General features: G+C 40.5%; 1 protein-coding gene across 3 annotated transcripts in view; it reads right to left on the bottom strand.

The window, feature by feature from the left end:
* Nucleotides 1-5124: 5124 nt before the first annotated feature.
* The window catches only part of rasgrf2b (Ras protein-specific guanine nucleotide-releasing factor 2b), a 49624-nt gene continuing 33741 nt past the window's right edge, over nt 5125-21007 (bottom strand). For 2 of the 3 annotated variants that reach the window (XM_069682554.1, XM_069682552.1), the window contains 13 exons: nt 20217-20710; nt 16148-16273; nt 15130-15219; nt 13846-13952; nt 12044-12156; nt 11559-11619; nt 10860-10963; nt 9549-9633; nt 9260-9457; nt 8724-8803; nt 8491-8608; nt 8323-8391; nt 5125-7270 (listed from right to left, as the gene is read on the bottom strand). In XM_069682554.1, coding sequence (XP_069538655.1) covers nt 7178-7270; nt 8323-8391; nt 8491-8608; nt 8724-8803; nt 9260-9457; nt 9549-9633; nt 10860-10963; nt 11559-11619; nt 12044-12156; nt 13846-13952; nt 15130-15219; nt 16148-16273; nt 20217-20710 — 1738 coding nt within the window. In that variant the 3' untranslated portion in view covers nt 5125-7177. The remainder of the gene's footprint in view (nt 7271-8322; nt 8392-8490; nt 8609-8723; nt 8804-9259; nt 9458-9548; nt 9634-10859; nt 10964-11558; nt 11620-12043; nt 12157-13845; nt 13953-15129; nt 15220-16147; nt 16274-20216; nt 20711-21007) is intronic. The other variant, XM_069682553.1, reaches the window with a different exon arrangement.

Below are 21007 nucleotides of genomic sequence, written 5' to 3'. Positions count from 1 at the left end.
AAATGACAGCTTTAAATGTCCTTTTATACTCTGCTGTGTTAACACAGACACTCAGACAGAACCCTAAGAGCATTAGACTATCAAACGTCTAAGTATCAGATACTCCTGCACTCTGTGATGAGATTAATCCAGAGGCAGACAGAAACCTTGTGTTTGGTCAAAGTGAGAGAGCCAACAGCTCAGGTGATCAGAAAGTGAGGGAGATACACCTGTCCGTCTGATAATGTCAGTCAAATATCAGAACTGACAATCACCTCAAGCAAAGAGGGACACTTTATTTCTTTTTCACAGTTATTTCAGGGTAAAACAAACTAAATGGAAAAGTATTATAAACCACAATTATAATTATTATTACAGCAATCCTATATGATGCTGCTGTTTTTGAACATTACCCATAACTACAATGCAAGGTACATAAATGTCTTGATATATCTCTCCCAAACACGCAGTTAATGAGGTCAAGCTAAAATGCCGATTTAGAGTTGGCGACAACAGATACAAGATCAGGTGAGCTTACACAACACACGCAAGAAGCAAAATGAGAGAGAGAGAGTGGGCGCATGGTGAGGAGGAGTCAAAGAATACTGAAAGAGAGAGAAATATATATTAAGATTGAGAGGAGCTGTGGAAAAGGCACACAAACTGGATATTGCAAAGGGAGAAAAAGAGAGATTTTCCATAAAAAATAAATACACCAGAAAGACTTGGACAGGAGAAAGAGCAAAGGAAGGGATGAAAGTGACTGAGTGAGTAGGGGATGTGTTCAGGCACATAATGTCTGGAGGGAAAAAGGGACAAGCGGAGGAAAAGTAATCTCTAAAGGATTCCCATCAGAGATTAGAAGACAGGATGAAGAGGGAAATGGCTGTACCTTTTGACCTGTCCTGCGGTGATGGAAGACACACTAAACAGTATGTTATGACATTTTGAACTGCTTTAAGTCATGTTGAATGTAAGGTGAACAGTTATTCTAAGGCGTAAGGAGACACTGCCAGAACCTAAAAAAGGGATAATCAGGTGGCCGGTCCCTGATAATATTAGGCAGATTAAGAGGCCCTAATGCAAGAGGCTGCTGTGTAGGCTATACTGTGTGCTGTAGGTGTTCACCCAGCGAGCAGGTAAAAGAAACTAAAGGCTGACAGGGCAGCTAAACTAAATATATATATATATAGTCTTGTTGCAGAATATGTCACCTTTTTCATTGGAAAGCTGTTGCATCAATCACACAAGTGAACCAAGTCTAAACCACTGCTGTGATAGCTAGGAGGCAGGAAGAGCAGCAAGAATAAGAGCTGAGGAGGTAAGGAGGGAGAGTCCATCACTCACCTGAGGTTTGTCTGAAGAGGAGGCAGCGATGGGCCTGTGAGTTCCTGAAGCTCTGTCCAGAGAGTGAGAGAAGACTGAGGAGGGGAGATGGGATCAAAGAGAGAGAGAGAGAGAAAGAGAGAGAGGGACAGGCTCAGGATTAGCTTTGCGCTGGGCAACAGACAGAAAATCCTCTTTCTACTGTCAGTCAGCATGTCTGCCTGCCTCTTCACACATGCACTCAAGCACCTGCATGCTCACACAAACACACACACACACACACACACACACACAGCATTGAACTTGTGTGCTCTACTTTACCTCCTCCAAGACCCATCATATATAAAGGGAGCAGATAAAGGTTGATGTGTTCAGGTGCTCTGTGACACTTGACCCTAATGTCCTGTATGAGATTCTGGGCCCTCTTTAACAACTCACCAAAATGATCACCTACTTGACTTAAACATCTAATAAACATGATTCCAGCTTAAGAACAACAAGCTTCACACACTTTATGTATCTGTTGAATTGATGTCATAACACATTACTACTTATCCCAAAACCTTGAACAGACATCCAAGTAGACTGTAGTTAGTAAGAAATTAAACAGGGAGTGAGTACTTTTCTACATATTGTGTTTTATTATAATCAGAAGAAAGGGAAAAGAAATTTAAGGGAAACAATGATTGGTTATGCCTCTATTATTATTACTATCTGTACACATACAATGGGCTCTGTGAGACCGTAAACTATAGAGAGTAAAGCCTACAAAATTGAAGGGTTCATCTGCTGCATAAGTTATATGTTTAACTTTTGTTGTATAAATCCCATTTAAAACTCTCTCTTTCAGTATTTTGGTCTAAAAGAAACACACCCACATGTATAACTCTGCTTAGTTGCAGGGGCGGATCCAGACTTTTTTGACTGGGGTGGCCCAGCTGGGTCACTGACTTATGCAGGTGTGGTATGAAGTATGTGTTCACACACGCATTTAATCAACCCTTCCTTCTAAGCTGAATTCTTTAAGGACTCAAACAGAAGATAGAAATGTGCCACATTGAAATGGGAAGAAAGCTACTAGCAGCCTGTTGCAACGCAGCCCAAATAGTTGATTTGAACACAAGTCCCGCCTCTGATAAGGCAAATAGCCAATCCTAGTTTAGGATTTTGGGGTGGCACCCCTCTGGATTCGCCCCTGCTTAGCTGTCCCTTTCTCTAGTTGTATAAATAGCATGAGTTTGTTCTAATTGGCCCATGTAGATTAAACAAAATTAGGGTAAATGTCACCTTATCTGTCTACAGGAATAAAACCCCTGCTAAGAATATAACAATTTCCTCACAGTGGTGCTGTAAGTGTTGTTGTAGTTTTGTCAGTATAAAATCAATAATGACCTGGAGGCTGTGGAGAAGAGTAAAGGGAGTATAGCTCAGTGCTTAAAATGCAAAGGCACATTTTAGCAGACATTCATTAGAACCTTGTGTCACTTACATCCATTTTTTTTTTTTCAATTTTATAAAAACCGTAAGTCTAATATCGCTTGCCTTTGTTGTTGTAGTTGCTGTATCTGACTGTAAAAAGCCAAGCTGTCACACTCACAGTGTTGTGAGACCTCAGCTAACCGTCATCCATCTGCCCCTTGTGTTGGTTGATCGGCAACAAGATTCCCACTGAGAGACGAATGCTAACAACCTACAACTGCCAACCTCCAGCCTGTTTGTCAGCGCTATAAACTGTCAGCAGATCCCACTCTACTGTAACAACTTGGCACATTCTCTCTTCAACATTTGGAAACCGTGACTTGATTGCTGTGCAGAACACTTGCTCATCTTGTCAGGGATTCACACTGTACCACTTTTCTCTGTCACTCCTGCTGTCCCTCGCTGCTCTGCCTTTCCCTCACTATTACATAGTGTCCTGTTTCCCTCTTCTTTTCATAAACTAGCTGGTCGGTGATGTATCTAAGATGATAACCAGTGTTTAAATTATTAAAATTATTACGTCAGTATTTCTTAATTTTTTAATATTAAAACATTTTGCCTGCTTGTTACTGTCTTTTAAAGATTTTTTTTTCCTTTATTTGATTGGACAGCTTAAGAGAGACAGGAAACATAGGTGGTAGATAGTAGGGATGACATGCACCAAATGATCGGCAGACCGGGAGTCAAACGGTGCGTCGAGGACGGTGGCCTCTGAACATGGGGCGCCTGCTCCACCATCTGAGCTAAACCAGCGCCCCTGTTTACTGTCTTTCCTTCTGTGCCCTTTAGTTTGAATTAATTCATTTCTATTTAAGTCAAATACGCCAGAATAGAATAACTACCCGTGAAATTGCAGAAATCTAGTTCAGTATTATTAATTTAATATTCAAATCATCAATAAGCTGAGGAGTAGTGTTGAATTTTCTTTACACTGACTGCAAATTTTAGCTTTAAAAGAAGATGCCATTCATGACCACAGGGTGGCAGGGTGGCTACAGTGAGTGCAGGGTCACATTACATGCTAATAAGTGAGGACGCCTTTGTGTCTCTAAACTTGAATACAGAGGTTGTCAAACTGTTCAGCAGCGCTCTGTGATTCCTGTCAATTCATTATTCATGTCTGTGTAGGACAGTGATAAAGAGTGATAAAGAGATAAAAAGAGTGAACGTTTTTAATATCTGACACCTGATTTGATCACCTGTGCTCTTATATTTCCCAGGTACACTCGAATGTGACATCATCTCTGGTTTCGGAACTTTTCCATGAAGGAGAGAGTAACAGGTTATTATAGGTCAAAGATCGCCGACTGTCTTCTATAGTCTTATGAAACACTTTCATAACAGCAGCGATGTATCCTGAAGAATACCTTTAAAGCTCCTGTGAGGAGTCTGATCACTCTATATGACCTACAAAAGCAAACCGGGCCATCAGTAACAAGATTGATTATTTGATTATTTTTATGAAACTGCTGGCGGGGGGTAGGTGTCAGACGAAGCGATTAACTGCACGCTGCCTTTGTTTACATCTTACAGGGCAAAAATGTAAAGTGAGTGATACATATGACTGTTAAAGAAAGTAGGATGAGATTTTTTATTAAAAAACACCACTTAAGCATGTACAGGACAAAATCAGCGAAGAGATAAGAGGCACGGCTTTATTTACAGGGGGCGCCAAAATCAACACAAACCGGAAGTTCCTCACAGGAGCTTTTATACAAGTTAAAATAGAAGCTCATATTTCAGTCGCGTTGCGTAATTTTAACTGTATGCAAATGTATGTTTGCTTCCAAACCATTGAAACAGGAATTGGCTTTGAGTTTGTAAATACACAGGTTATAAGGGGAGCAATTGAAGTCATTCTCATAATAGTAAGACTAGATCCAAATTTGGATTTCTCTTAAAATATGTCTGGGGATGCCACTTTATCTGGTCATAATCTTGGTTAGGAACTGGACAGGCGGAGACAATTGGAAAAATTAATTTCCTCCATTTTCAGGATGGTTTCTTGGCTAAATTAAATTTCGCTCTTCTAATACAAAAGTGCTCCTTCCCTTGTAAACATATGCACAATGTTGCATTTTACTATCCTAATGTTGGAGGTTTCTTCTGGCTAAATGACCGAATAATACAAAGGTAATTCTTCTTTTGTCCTCCAGAGTCTTGCTGAGCTTTGTTTCATCATCTAGTTAAAATTTGTTGAACCACCGGGGATCGCCGGAGCCCGACAGTATGTTGTAAAATAACATAGGGGTTAAAATTAAGGGCCAGTGGGAGCTGCAGCAGAAGCAACTTAATATCATCAAAATTACAGAGCACAGTCCAAAGAAAAACTCAAACACGTAAGGCATGTTGAATTTATTTCCCCTGCACCTACAAGTGAAAAATGCAAACAAATACACAAAAATAATATTACATTACAAACATGGCATCCTGTATTCCCAAACCTGTATGTGACACAGACACTCAGAATTACAGACGCAGTGCAAAGGACAAGTTTTTCCAAAAGCAAAGCCTGAAAACATTTCCTCTGATCAATACGGAACACGGTTATTGTTTGATGTTTTCTCTGAGGCCTGCATAAACTCCAACACTGCTACTGCATAACAACAGGCAGATGACATAGCCTAAAGATTATGCTCGATTGTGTGAGGTACACTAAGAGACAAACCTGCCAGACTTGACGGACAAAATATTGTTTGTATGCCATTGAGCAGAGACAATATTCATCTAGAGAAGCAGAGGGAGAACGTACAGGGGGGGGGGGGGTTCCAGTCAGACATGCACAACATGCAGCTGTTGTGTGTGTGCATGCAGGACAACTATGTTCATCATATCAGCAATACAGAAAACAAACTCGGATAATTCAAATGCTACATTTTTTCACCTTCAACAGACTTTTTTTAAGAATAAAGTTAAACAGATTTCTTGCAATACAAGAGCCTGGGATGCAAAACTAAAAAAGAGAGACAGATAAACAATCAAATCAATATTCACAGCATAACAATTCAAAGTCATCAATCATGTGATATGTGTGGTGTCACTATATACAAAAGTAACATAAATACAGTATCTGATGAAATAAATAGCAGAACGATCATACTGTCACTCAAGCAAAGCTACATCTCAGAGAGTGCAAAAACTGTCCCAGCCTACATCCAAGAGTTACACACTGGGACCCGACTACACACGTCAGAATCTGACAAGTTTGGAGAAGCCAAAAGAATTCAAACTGCACACGAACGCTGCGAAAGCTTTGGGTCAGTAGAGGTTATAACAATGCTTAAACACTAGAGGGAGATATTTGCTGACGATTAGATGCTGCAAAAACTTTACTGTGTTTACACTAACATGCTACTATTCAGTCTACATGACCTGTTTTTCTGGAATAAAGAAGTTTAACGAGTGAGACTAGAGTCCAGTTTTTAAAGGACATCCTTCCTAGCAGGATTTATGTATAAAACGCATGTGAATTGGCAGTTTTGGGGAAATTGACCTACACTAGTGGAAGGCACTGATAAAGTTTAAATTTTGTATCATTCATGTGGACATTTTTTGTAAAACAGCTTGTCTATCTCATGGATCGTCTTCCGGTAAAGACAAATATATAATCAATTGTTTCATCAATGGAAAAATAAGCCTCTTAATATGTCAAATTATTCATTTAAATGCTCCAAATGTTTCTTTTTTGTGTTTTTCTACGTTATATTTGAAGGCTTACGGTACATTTTGCCGTTTCCAGCCCACTGAGGATGCATAGAGGCTTAGAGAGTCACCCTGGTCAGAGTGAACGTGCTAAGCTGAGGGGTCAGGGGAGTCAGGTTGAAGGCCATTTAGACAATTTACATCCAAAGCTGAAATCATGCAAATTCTATGCAGTGACCATCATATGACAGAAAGCGTTTTACGGGGCTCTCGCTCCGGGACATGGCACGGATACGCACAGACAACAGATCACAGACAACAGCACAGAGCTCAGACATCTCTCTGTCACACTATCTGTATATGCTACATCTCTGTTATGCCCACTGTATTTAATCCATTCAGCCTTTCCTGCGCTCTCAGGCTGTCTGAGGACGTGTGCACCACACTTTTCCACTGAGGAGCGATTAGCACACACAGCCGCATGCCATTTCCTCAAAACCCTCACGCAACGCAATCAAAACCTTTTTCTCTCGTTCTCCTTAAAGACAATCAGTCCGACACTTAAGAAAATCTTAACCTGTCTCGTGCTCCCACAGTCTGTCGTAAAAACTCACTTCAACCCCTCTTATTTCCATTTCAATGTCGCTCTCAAAACTCCCACATTTCCTCTTGATTGATGAGATTACGTGAGCGTGTTGCCCTTATGCGGTAAAGGTTCAGCAGGCTCCCACTGGCCACAAAGAGCTGTAACTCAGGCAGGAAGCCTGGGCTCGATCTTCAGAGAGAGGTCATAGAGCGTGTCTTCATCCATGATCAGAGTCTTATCCAGGAGGTACTGGGTCACCTGGACAGGAAACATAACAGGGAGGACAGTACGTTAGTTTCAGACCAGACATCTGTATTTACAGACACAGCTTGATGCTCTTATTTTCTATTAATGGTTAAGATGTTTAATAATTGCATGAGATGAATAGAGGGTTAAATACTGAATGTTACCAGGATGGAAATCTTCTGAAGGGCCATGATTTTACCTAATAATAGATATGACATTTATACAGTCTTCCCTACATCAAAGGGATTTTCAGTATTCCAGCAACCAAGACCAGCACTTCCATAAAGACTCTCTGTTGTTAAACCAAGATCTTTTTAATGTTTTTTTGTTGTTGTTCTAGCTTCATCTGTTTTGCATTACAGTTAGGAAAGAATCAAATGTGTGAACCACAGACTGTATAAAAAGATGGATGACATGACAGCTCCCTAAAAGTGAAGCCAAAACATTTCTATCGCCCCCTGCTGACTGACTGCAGTATAGGTCATAAAGCCCGCCTCCTCCATGTTAACAGATGGGACATAAGTCAAACAATAAAATCAAAATACACATCAAATACATTTTTCTGTCATTATATTTTGTTCTTATGCTGATTTACGTCCAAGTGTTGATTTTCTGACAAGTACATTTTTAATTAGTTATTTGATGCTGTAAAAAGGATGATTGACAGCTCTGTTGACAAATACGGCTCCTGCAGCCGATCTGTTCCAGATTAGAAGAGTAGAGGAGGAACGGTGAGAGGAGACGTAACTAAAACAATCACTACAGTCATTGAAGTTTACATATCTGTGAATGTCTGCTTCAACACAAGGAACTGTTCTGCTGTTAGATACGCTGACGTGCGGGATCTTTGCTGTTTTTTAACTGTGTGTTTTGGTTAGCGGAAGTGGCTACAACAGCTCCACCCGCCTTTCTCTGCTGCACACTCTGGCTCTAAATGACGTCACCATCGCAACATGTCAGCGCCCGTCACAGGGGCTAATTTGGCTTCAATTTCGCACAATGAGAGCAGGTGGAGACGCGTCGATCATCTATATATACAGTCATTGGTGTGTACAGAAAAGTACCTTGGCTTGATGCTCTATTCTGTACGGAGTCTGCTGGAACTGTCGGATCTCTCTGATGATGTGGGATATCTAAAGAAGAAATTTACAATTACAGTTAAACAAATAAAGTACAGTCAAGAGATGATTTGCAGCCCTTTTGTGCATTTCTTCATGCATGAATGTGCCTACCATCCTCATTTTGGAGAAGTTAACGAGGCCTTCCTCAGTGAAATTGGGCGTCCCCTCCTCAATAAAGGCCAGGTCTGTAAGATACATTCCCAGGTATGGCACGCATGGAGGGTTGCAACTGGAGGAAGAAAATGTAAAAATATGCACAAGTCATCAAAAGCTTAATATTAAGAGCATTTTTACTGTCTCATTTGTGATATGTATTATTTTAAAGTTATGGAAGCATGTCTCACTTTTTCAGAGTCTCCCTCAGATTTTTAAACCTCCCCTCAGAGGACACGGTCTTCTGCAGTTTGTCCATCAGGGCTTTAGTCTAGACAAGATCAGCAATACACCTTTAAAACAACTCTAAAAGGTTTTTATTTACCACATAAGATAACAAAGGCAGATGCATTAACCCCAGATCCCATTATTCGTTATAAAAGATGATTGTAGAAAAACGACAAAATCAAATTTGCTTGGGTTCTGCAGTAGGTAGCATGCCTTTATGGAGAGACAGACTGTCTGGTGATTGGATGATAATGGCTTTAATCGATTTAGTCTGCATCAGAATTAAGCTAAGAGCAGATACTTAACATTAAAGGTAAATGCTTCTCTGTATCTTCTTTCTCTGAACTCGTTAATGACATTCGTGCTACCTCGAGGATACAAGGTAAACAAGAACCTTCATCTAATCCTCGCTGCGCTGATAAACATAAAACACTTTTTCTGATGAAAGATGTATATACAGAGATTATTACTTATAATTATTAATAATGAATTACTGAACCTGTTTGCTGACTTTAGCCCAAGTCTTCTTCAGCCTGTAGATGGCGCTGCGATTGAGTGCAGATGTGATCTCCAGCACTCCGTTGTAGTTGTTGAGACAGCGGCAGATGTCAGCCACAGCGACCCACTTCTCGATGGAGCTGGCCCTCGAGCCCACGTCGGTGTGGGTCATTATCTGTGACGCCACCAGGTTACTCATCTTCAAAAGGAATAAAAGAGAATGTAAAAGGAAACACGCTGGATATTTAGAGAACATTTGAAAAAAGCTTGAAGACATTAAAAGAACTCACATCATTGAAGTGTTGGCTAGTTTTCATGATGTACGGCGTCCTCTCTGTCTTATCAACCTTCATCCAGCCCTGGCCCAGGAACTCTCTAAGACAGGGAGGACAGAGACATGTGAGATCACACACACTCGAAGGTAACACAATCATCTCAAGATTTAAGTGACATCAGCTAAAGCCTGCGACTTAAGGATATGATCGCATCCCCAACTGGAGAAGTTGTAATCTTGAAGATCTCAGTTTCGTTCTCCTTGGCGGCACCTATGGTGATAAACGGTATCTGTAGTCATCGATCTTTTCTTTGTTTGTTCAGCCATAGTAGATTACTGTTTATTCGCAACACTTGCAGAGAGCAGAAAAGCAGCCCCTTAGCTCCGCCTACCCTCTCTGGCAAACCAATCACTGCTGGGTGATGGAAAACCCGTCACTAACTGGGCGCCGCTTGTGATTTTTTCTGTGACAGTCGCAACAGACACCCAGTCTGTAATACTAAAGGCTTTCATCAGTGGGCCATAGGCTCAATCGCCATTGTGTTACCTCATTCGGTGATAGATAGTGACTTAACAGACATTTATTTAAATAAAAATCTTCAAGACTTCACACTTAAGTAGAGAACCAGGTCTCTCATGAAGACTTTTTACAATTGTTTTCTAGCCATAACCGAGGTTTAAGAAATATTAACGGTTTTGCTTGTAGTTTTAAATATTTAAAAGGTAACTGTATTTCCTTGTTTTAATTACTGTCACACATGAAATATATTATTTCTCCTGTCAGATTTTTAGATACCAAAATTGCTAAACTACAATGTGGCATCTAATTGTATTACTTTGTTATGGCATGGATCATTAAGCATGGTGATATAAAAGAAATTAAAATATGCTTAGACCAAAAAACCATGTTGACTTTATTTAATCTTTATATCATCCATTGTACCTAATCAACAGTTGAAGAAATTGTAGTAAATAATTGCTAATGAATGGGAAATCCCAAAACATTAATCAACCGAATAGATGGGGCAAATCTGTAATTGCAGGTGTTACACAAAGTTTCATAAAGCTCATCTGAGGAAGAAACCGTATCTTATCAGCAGTTGACCACATGGTTATGTCTGTGTTTTATGTGTGGATGTAATTTCAACAAGACGTTTTAGGGTTAAATGTCATCAGTGTTCCTCTAAAAGTTTTCTCTTCTGTGGTGCTGCTGAGGGAAAATGTGGTGTTTCAACATGTCTCATAACAGGCAGTGTCCATAAAGGTGATTTAGTTATGTTTGTCCTGATGCAGATCTCAGTGTGCGGGTTATTATTAGAGGACTGACTCATAAGGAATGCTCCTGAACACGATGTGATCCAGCAGGGTGATCTGCTCAGCCAGCTCCATCGCAGAGAGAGACTCAAAACACTCGGCCTTCGGACAGTCGGCCTGAAAACAAACAGACACAGAGACAAAGGAACACATATTCATACTGTAGCACGAACAGATGTAACAATGATATATAAATATCTAATAAAGAGACTGGCTCTGAAGAAAATGATTTATGACAGTTGATGCTCCCCTGTAGACCGTCACAGTCAGGAGAGGGTGTATTTTCCCTTCAAGCCTGTAGCACAGAACAGTGTGTTCAGACAGAGGCTTTCGACATTCACAAAGGCAATGGTCATCTGTTTGTGATTCCCAGTCATAATTATACTCAAGTTAACCAGGAGAATTAATAAGTATTAGTGGGAGGCGTTTATTAATGTGTAACGACTTCAGAGCCCTGGCTTCGTAAAACCAGGTCAGCCCGTAGAGAACCACATAAATATCCCAGTTCGAATTAAGAGCTGTACCACTCCTCCAGTCTGCAATAACAAGGGGGTTACACTATGCACCAAAGGAAGAAGTTCTCTTCTCTACTGTTCCTTTAAATTATCTAACAGAATAATAACTAGTTTATCACGAAAATGTAAGATTATGTTTGAAAGAAAGATGTCTTAAAGAAGATAGCAGAGGATTTCATGTGCTGCAGTTTTCTCACCATCTGTAAGATGTCCTCTATCCTCAGCTGGGCATCGTCCTGCTCGTCCTGAGAAAGGGCACTAAAGTAGAGAATAGAATAAAATAGAACATTTAATAATCAAAAAGAATCAAAAACAAAAGAGATTACAATAAAACAGAGTAGAATCAAATAGAGGAGAATTCAATTAAAGAGGTTAAAAGAAAATTGGAGGGAAAAGAATAGAAGAGAAAAGAAAACAAATAAAAACCAGAATAAAACTAAGAAGAACAGAATAGTGGAGAAAACAATCAAATAGATGAGACCTGATTATAATAGAAAATAACATGACAGAATAGAATACAGTAAAACACAACATAACAGAACAGAATAAGGCCGTACTTAAACAATAATTCATCTTTAAAAGCAGGACAATTTGATGCAGAAACAATAAAGTAACATATTAAGTGTTTCATACAAGTACTTCCTGTTTGTGTGTGTGCTTATTATTTGTGTGTGTTTTGCACCTTAGTATGTTGGCAGTAGCTTTTCTCTCCTGAGGCAGGAGGTCAGGATCTCTGAGCACCTCCTCCAGGAGACAGATCACCGACATCTTCAGCTCGCCGTTCATCTCAAAGTCCTGAACACAAACAAACAACAGTGAACTTGTATACTTTACTTTACTTATGTACTTTACTTTACTTTAGGTTATGAAACAGACTGAAATTAATAATGATGCATCTATACGACCAACAAAATTAAGCGAGACCAATAATGACAGGACTGATTATTTCTTTGTGGATATTTCAATGCCTGCATGTGCTGCCGCGGGGAAGGTGTCAGACGAGGAGATTGACAGCACGTGGGCGAAACAGCCTATGTTGACATTTTTCACCACAAAGATTCTCGATTAGTGACATGTTTAAATCATAAAAGAAAGCAGGGGAAGATTTTTCACCAGAAAACACAACTGACACATGTACAGGACGAGATCAGCAAAGAGATAATAGGTAATTATTTGTCCACCGGGGGGCGCCAAAATCAACACAGACTGAAAGTTCCTCACAGGAGCTTTAATATAACTATCATTGTTTTACACAGTGAGCATTTGTTACATGTAAAATTTAATTTATGGAAAACTTTGTTTTTTCTAATGTTTAGTGAGATATTCAACAATTAATTATTATTTGATGATTTATATATTTTGTAGTTTAAGTCAAGTTTATTTATACAGCAGGTTTAAAAAACAACCAAAGTGCTGTACAAGTTTAAAATAAAAGGCACAACAAAACAAAAACAACAATAAATGACAATGGAAAATACAAGGCAATATCATAATATGTGCACAAAAAATTAATAAATAAATAAAACATTATAAAATACTAAAACATAAAAACCACAAAGAGCATCCAAAGGCCGTAGAGTTAATGGAGGGGGAACATCTGACTGATTAACAGAAGGCTATTCCTTAGCTGCCACCGCAAAGACGTGGTCTCCGTTAAACCATCTTCTGCGTGTAGATGAGCAACTGCATAACGCTGTGAACATGACTATAGTTTGAATAATTGTTAAGGTAAGGATTGTATTGACACATGTATTGCCTTTACTGTCAAATTCTGTTTTCAAACTGTTGTGAGACTTAACTAGAGACTTAACCCTCCCCACATCCCAAATAAAAGTCATGACCTGATAAATTAAGGCGCAGAAATATTATAAAAGTGCAATATTTTCTTGTTTGCAATATTTCTCCTTTTGTTTGATCCTCAAAATTGTTGTAATTCCTCCTCTTTCCATATTCACTCTCACCCCAATTCACCTCTTGATCAAAGGTCACTTTTAACAAGCTCTCTGTTCTTTGGCCGTACAAAGAAACTGTGAGTGGGTGTACATATATGTATGTGTGCGTGTGTTTGCCTCTGTGTTAATATGCAGGCTAAAGCTGGTCCGTCACTGCAGCATTATGGAGAAACATACGTAAAACAGATCGATGCAGTTAGACCTCTGAGCAGGGAGTCAAGCAATTACTGTGATAGTCAATTCATTAGAGGCAAGGCTGGCTGTTTAGCACAAGAGGAGGTAGGTGGACTGAAGCAGGCTGAGCTGGTAGTCCAATTGACACGGCAACCATATTCTCAGTGTGTTTGTGTGTGTGTGTGTGTGCGTGTGTGTGTGTGGCTGTTTACATTCAAGTAAGAGCAGCAGAGCAGAGAGAGAACACTTCAGACACCTGCTTTAATGAGACCACAGACTTGAACACCTCAGCAAAAACAAGAGACCACACACACACACACACACACAGACAGACAAACAGTGGTGGGTGCAGACAGACCTGTGAGTGTTTGGAGACCCAGTGGCGCAGCACGTTGAGAACTCTGTTAGTTGCAGCTCGGCGGATGATGAAATCTTTATCACAAGTTCTTTCAGAGTTAGTAAACACTGCAGGACAGAAATGAAAGGAAAAATAGTTGGAGGAAATATGTAACGAGTGTGTGATGATTTTAAACCTTCTTTAGCTTCACTGTATTTACCAAAAGAAGCAAGATTCTTTAGTAGCTGAAAGTAAAGTAACAATATTACAATGGAGAAGTGCTTCATTAAAAATCTTTGTATGCCAAAAATAGTAATGCTTTTAGTGTTTAAAGACCAGCTCCAGTCATGTTTTAAGACACATAAAATGCTCTGCTTGAAACAATAAATTCTGTCTATGTTTAATTACCTTGTAAGAATCTACATAGTCCCGCCCACTATGTGCTACGTTTCTCCTTTCGTAAAATTACAGCCGAAAACAAACACGTCTCTGCCATCGTTTAGTGGTAACTTGCTGAAACTTAGCTAGCTCGAAATGTAGAAATGAGTAGTAGTAACGTTAATGTTAGTAGTCAGATGACCTTTACAGCTGGTTCACGCATCACCAAAGTGGTTGCCATAGGTTACACATAATGATATGCACAGCGTCACCCCGTCCATTAACGGGATTGGCTCCTTAGGTTTGTGACGTCTCAAACCTGCCAATCTGAAAACGTGTTGTTCAGCCTGTCCTTGGTACACTACAGTTTAAAAGCAGACAGGCCCAGCCATGGAGATGACTGCTGATGTTGTCCCTGATATGTCTTGTAGCACATGAACAACACCACATGGATTTTCACTGGAGGGGGTCTTATGAATGCAGTACTACACAGGTTCATTTCACCCAAATGGAGGTCCTAATAAGACCTTACAATCAGACACTATTTTAAAAGGACTCCTTTTACAGAACATAATTACAGAAGAACTGTTCAGAATGTATTTAGAGTAAGCGGGACGCTGTTTCTGCAAAGAGTTCCTGCTGGGAAATGTTCTGACCACCACTGCGTTAGAAACACTGTTTTTCCTTTTGATACATTTGTAACTTTCAAGCTTCATGTCCATAAATATTACTGCTTTAGCTAAAGGATGTTAGAACAAAATGTAACAGCTGTTGCAACACATCCACATTTATACAATATCATTGTTAATGCTCTATTGACAAATGAATAGCTACTGAATAGATTCATATTCACTTTGATGAACACAACTGGTTTGTTTTTTATTTCAACAATATGTTTAATCATAATAAGTGGCTGTATGTGTGTACCTGGTGGTGAACCATGTCCTGCTGCTGCTGTGGCGATAGCAAAGGCTGAAGCAGGAGAGACCGAGCAGCGCGAGTTCTCCCCCGACTGGACTGAAGGCACACAAACAAATGATTATCATCAGTGACGACAATAACGTTATGATTTTCATCGTCAAGGGAAGGAGCCACGAGTGAATAAAATGTACTTTCATTTCGTCTGAACACAATAAAAACATGATTACACCGGTCATTATAATAACTAGCTGTGATGATTAAAAAGAGAAACTTAAATATAAGTTGTCGGCTATATACATTCAAATAACATAATAGTTATTTACTTGGTAACCTTTTGATGAAATATTAACTAAAGTATGTACATGGCAAAAAATTCTAAGTTAACATCACTATTCATGTGTTATTCAGCCTGTAAATAACAAGCTATGTGATAGTAAGCACTATGCCCAATGTGAGGGCTATGATTATAACCAAACATACAAAAATAGTGTTTTAGATAAAGAGCGAATGTTGTGTTTAATGACCAAGGTTATTTAGCACTTCTACTTATTACATCAGGGATAAATGTAAAAAAAAAAGTACCATATTTAATGACATATTTCACCGATTTCCCTCCTGATTTTCACTATCCATTGCCGTTTCAGGTGTTTAGCATTGAAATAAGATTTTTTCTGATTTCCCCACATCTTTGCAAACCTTGAACACATCATCATCAGCATTTGTGCCACTGAAATATGACCACTATGTGATTATGATAAATGGAATCCAGGCAGTCTATGTAGCTGGACCCGCGATACTTACAGTCACACACACAGAGACGCTCTTGCCAGAGTGTGACTGTATCTGAGCCTTGCATTATGCTGGTGATCTTAAGAATTCAGCCTCCAGTGTCAGAGACCTTTGACTGGCTCTGGTGAGTGGACCGTCAGTGGGCACAGCACTGCCCACTGCGAGGACCTCAGGCTATGGCTTTGTGGCCATTTTCTGAGTCATAAAACACACACGCACACACACACACTGGTACCTCCAGGCTGTCTGTAGCGCAGGTGCCGAGGTGTAGAAGGAGAGCGACATGGAGACATGTCTCCTGCTTCACTGCTCTGAGGAGACTCAGGGATGATTTTCTCCAGTGACACTGACTCCAGCACAGCTAGACAGGAGGAGTGGAGAAGAACGAGGATAACAGCGATGATGATGATGATAATGTTCATGGTCATAGCGGTGGCCATTACAGTTTCTGCTCCACTGGAGAGGGGAACGTTACTTAAGTTCACAGCTACGCAGAGATCCCTCAGTTTAACCAGTGAAACATCAAGAGCTGTACTTGTTCCCTGTGTATGTTTGAGCATGTGAGAAAGTACATGTTCAAGAAAGGTTTACATACTGTGTGTGTGACTGCACTGATGTAGGAAAAGCCTTGATTTCTTCAAATGGAAACATTTTTGTAACCTTTAGATGTGCACCATAACACAAGCACAGAGGCCATGAATGAGTCAATAACTCAGCTCTTTGTTGTTAGATTAGCCGGTATAAAAACAATAAACTCCAGAACAGCCTCAGTAGTCCTTGTGAAAAGATTGTCTAAGTTTCTAGAACATTACTGAAGAGATAAAAAACGTTTTTCTTTAACAATAATCATTTTGTGTTTAGATGAGAGTTGTAGAGAGCAATGTAAAACTCTCCGATAGTATACAACTGTCTGAGATCTATTGACAGTGAAGACATGATTAGTATGTTTCAGAACCACTTTCATCCTCATAAAGCCAACTCATTGAGGCCTTACTCCCTGTTTGGAAGTATCTGCAATCATTATGCTTATATATTCACCTTTAATTTATCACCTTTAATTTATCACCTGTTTGATTTTACTCTGAGCAGTGAAAACACCACACGCCACCTGATTATATGGAGATTCATCTCGGATCCCATGGGCTATAGTCTGAAGATGATATAGCCTCTGGGACCACAGTAAACATGTAGCCAACAGTTTGTTTACAGAAAAAGAACCTGTTATTGTTGTGATTGACTTTAATTAACCGATCTTACCTTTGCCAAAATGTCAACATTATGATGCAGATTAGTAAAAAGTAAAAGTGAAGCCTTGTCAGGTGAGAAGAAAACTACTTTTAAAATGCTAGTTTGTTGAGGTCGGATGATCATTTCTGATGCATTCGAGGAAGTCGGGAAATCTAAACGCTGAACGGCTTTCGTGACACAGAGTCAAGGGAATTTGTCTCAGGTTGAATTTTTGATCGAGATTGTTAGCTGAACTTACATGCAGATGTCTGTTTATAGAGATTAATAAGAAGCTGAATCATCGTCAGATTGCCGCCGATGGGAGCCGGGATGTCATTACAGTGGATTACGTTCCGCCTGCTTTTGCAGCCTGCTAATACGTGATTGGTCAATATTACTCGGACTACAAGCGTCCTACGAACGGAAACCAGAACACTTGCCATCTCTAAAATCCACGTACCTGCCTACAGATTCTACATTACCATTACAGATCTACATTTCTATGTAGAATCTGTAAATAGAGATTACATGGAGACCAGCTGGAGAGGCCCTGTATGGGCTTATTTCACAGCGGACATTTTTACATCCAACAGGAGGAAAAGCACAGGTGTTTTAGTAACTTTAACAATGGTTCTGTTCTATTCAGGTGTCTGAGAAAGCCATGACAGGTAGACAGCTTGCACACAACCAGGACCATGAAATTGAAGCAGCTAAATGTAGCTCAACGTAAGTTCAAGAAGGAAGACTGTTTATACTCATTCATTCATCCATTAGCCATCATTCATCATGTAACGTTCTCTCTCTCTCTCCCTCTCTGTCCTTAGTGTCTGGTGATCAGCTGATTATGGGCGTATACTATTTAAGTACTAAACCATCCAGTTAGCCTCGACGTCTGTCGACCAATCATCCTCTGCTGTCAAATTTTAAAGCTGTTCTACTCTCTTCAGCAGACAGTTTCAGCTCGATCACTGGACCCTCCACCCCGTTCACCTCCGATCCATCTCATCAGTGTCCAAATCCAGCTCCTCAGCTCATCTTGCAGGGGGGGTATCCTATCCTGCTCTCGGCCTCTCAACCCCTTCAAGTACACGAAGCCATCACGATGGAGTCTAATCGCCTTTGCACATTTCATTCTTTTTAAACTTGTAAATAAATAATTGTTCAATCTTGATGAAGTCTCTCCTGACTGAAATGGAATACAGCCATCATTAATGCTACTACAAACACCTGTGCTTTTCCTCCTGTTGGATGTAAAAATGTCCACTGTGAAAAAAAGGCCTACACCCTGCTGTTCTGCTTTGGAAACCAATGTTGTTTTATTAAAATGAATTTAATGTGGATATCGACATTCTCAGCCTGTCAAAGGTTTCACCTAATGACTTCTTAACATGCTCAGAATGTTAAACTGGCATTTTGTAAGTCACAGAGAGAGGCTGAGAAAAAATAAAGGGCAAGAAAAACAGACAGACAGGAAGATATGCAAATATCAGTATTTACATATATACATAGCAACACATAACTACACGGTCTGATTAAGAGCTACAGAAACTAAAAGACTGTTTGCAGAGGAGGTGAGGGTGGCTGTATTAAGTGCTAATGGCTCTTTATTTCCTTGTGAGCGGTTAGCAGCTGCCAAACATGCACACGCTCTAACACACACGCACGCACACACATATTGGATGTGTGTGCATGCTAATTAAGGTCTATCTGACACTTGTCGTTGCGGTGCTGCTTTATATGCCCCGACTCTCTCTCCCTCTAGTCTGAGAGGTCTTTTTAACACCACTATTAGGAGATCCAAGCCTGTGCGGTGGGAAGTCATCTTAGCCGACACAAGCAGTCAAATGCAAGGAGATAATGATGTCCCACCAGGCGCCTGTTCTGCTCTTACAGGGAACGCTTCACACTGTGTCATTTGATGAGCGACCTCCAGCTCTTCATAAGCACTACAGTTCAGCAATTAGGCTCTATATGTCGATGTTAAGTCGTAGAAAAGATTGTCATACCTACAGATGAGACTGCACACATTATCAAGGTAGATGTCAAAAAACTTAACACATGGTAAAAGCACATTATGGGATTGAAATTGTCTGCTCATGCTTCTCAAATGGCCTTTATAGCTGCACAATCAATCACAATTAATGTTTGTTTAATTTGAAGCCTTCATTATTTCTGTGTGATTTATAAGCTATACAGCCAGTTAGCCTGTTAGCTACCTGTTGCTAGGCGACAGGAGCGGCATTGGTGACGCAACAGTAAGGGTGGGAACAGCTGGTGACGCAAAAAGGAAATCATCCGTAGACCAGACCGTCTCATTTCAGTTTGGCTTTAGCGGTCTACACAGGCTAGGAATGACTCATCCTCCGTAGACTGCCTCCCTTGAAGGCTGCAGCCCCTGGATTGGGACACAGCTTATGTCTAGTTGGAACATAGACAGGAAATATAAGGAGTAGAGCAGACCGACACACCAGAACCTGCGATCAGTGCGCCGAGGACTGTAGCCTCTATGTGGCGCCTGCTCTACCAATTGAGCTAAACCAACGCCCCGAAACAAAGAGTTGTTCGACACCCATGGAAAATGTTTTTTTCTGAACCCCAGTGGTTTAACTTCTAACCTTGAAAGAATACTGTAGAAGTGTACTCCAGTGAGTGTTGGTACACTATGACATGGTACTGAGTGCAGCCAAAAGCCCTTTTTACATTGCTATTCTGCAACAGCGCAGAAGCTCCGCCGTTACTCTGCCTTTTCCATGTCACATTAAACTAAGTAAGGCCTGCGTAAAGCTACCCCAGTGTGTGATCTTACATTAAGGACAAGGCGTAACAGTATTACCTGAACTATGTAAATGGAACTAAAAGGTGAAACAGACGACAAACTTTCAACCAGAGAAGGCAATGAAACACTGCTACGAGACATTTCAATTAGAGAACCTTTTGCCATGTCGAAAATTACGGTATTAACAATGTTAATATTTGTCAAGGTGAGGAATAAAAAAGTACTGAAGCTCGGGTATTTCCGTGATGTTACATACAATATACATTTTGTGCACTGTATTTGTGTAGAAACTATTACACACCTCTGCGGATGCTCCGTCTCAGTTTGCCACCGAAGGGGTCGATCTTGGGAACCTCCTCCCCCTCTGTAGTCGAGCAGGGACTCTGGTCCGGGGACGTTGGAATGGGAGGGGCTTGTTCTTGCGATGGCTTGGAGTTGTTGGGTGGGGGAGATGTTGAAGAGGGAGGAGGAGGAGGAGAGGAAGTGGTCGGTGTTGGGGTCTGAGGCGTCGGGGTTTGGGGCGTGTGGGCAGATGTGGGGCTACTGGCAGCAGACTGGGAGGTGTTATGGTTGGTGCTGGAGTTTGACAGAGGACTGGTGAGGTCGAGGCCTCCCACCCTGGCAGTGATGGGGGAGTGGAGGGAGAGCTTTCGTGTTCGGACGGGGGAGGAGGTGCGGGACGGGATGGACAGAGGAGGAGGAGAGGAGAACTTGCGGCAGAGACGAGGAGATTTGTCGTTTACGTGCTCACCCCCTCTGTTGTTCTGATTGGTGGCAAAGAACAGCTCCAAGGACCTGAAGGGGGAAAAAGCAATATGTTAAGAAGATGAGAGGATGATATAAAAAGCAAGAGAGACTTAAGGGAAAACGGGAAAAAGATGAAGAGAAAATGTGAAAGTTATTTTTCTGTCTTTAAGGGTAAAAGTTTCAAAAATAATTTATTTTGTGGGAACGTTTTCCTGAATCAGTTTTAGGTTGACATTAAACGGCACACTGTGTAAGCAGAATTCATAAGAAAGAGAATGAGAGTAGAAAACAGTGTCACATGGAAGAACTTCAGATTTCACCGAACATACAACCGAAAGGCATTCA

This window comes from Semicossyphus pulcher, unplaced genomic scaffold (assembly GCF_022749685.1).
Source record: "Semicossyphus pulcher isolate SPU_LCO1_2020_fin unplaced genomic scaffold, fSemPul1.0.p SCAF_6, whole genome shotgun sequence".
In the NCBI taxonomy this organism is placed as follows: domain Eukaryota; kingdom Metazoa; phylum Chordata; class Actinopteri; order Labriformes; family Labridae; genus Semicossyphus; species Semicossyphus pulcher.
The sequence above is the reverse complement of the archived record's forward strand: the minus strand, read 5'-3'. Positions and strand labels throughout refer to the sequence as shown.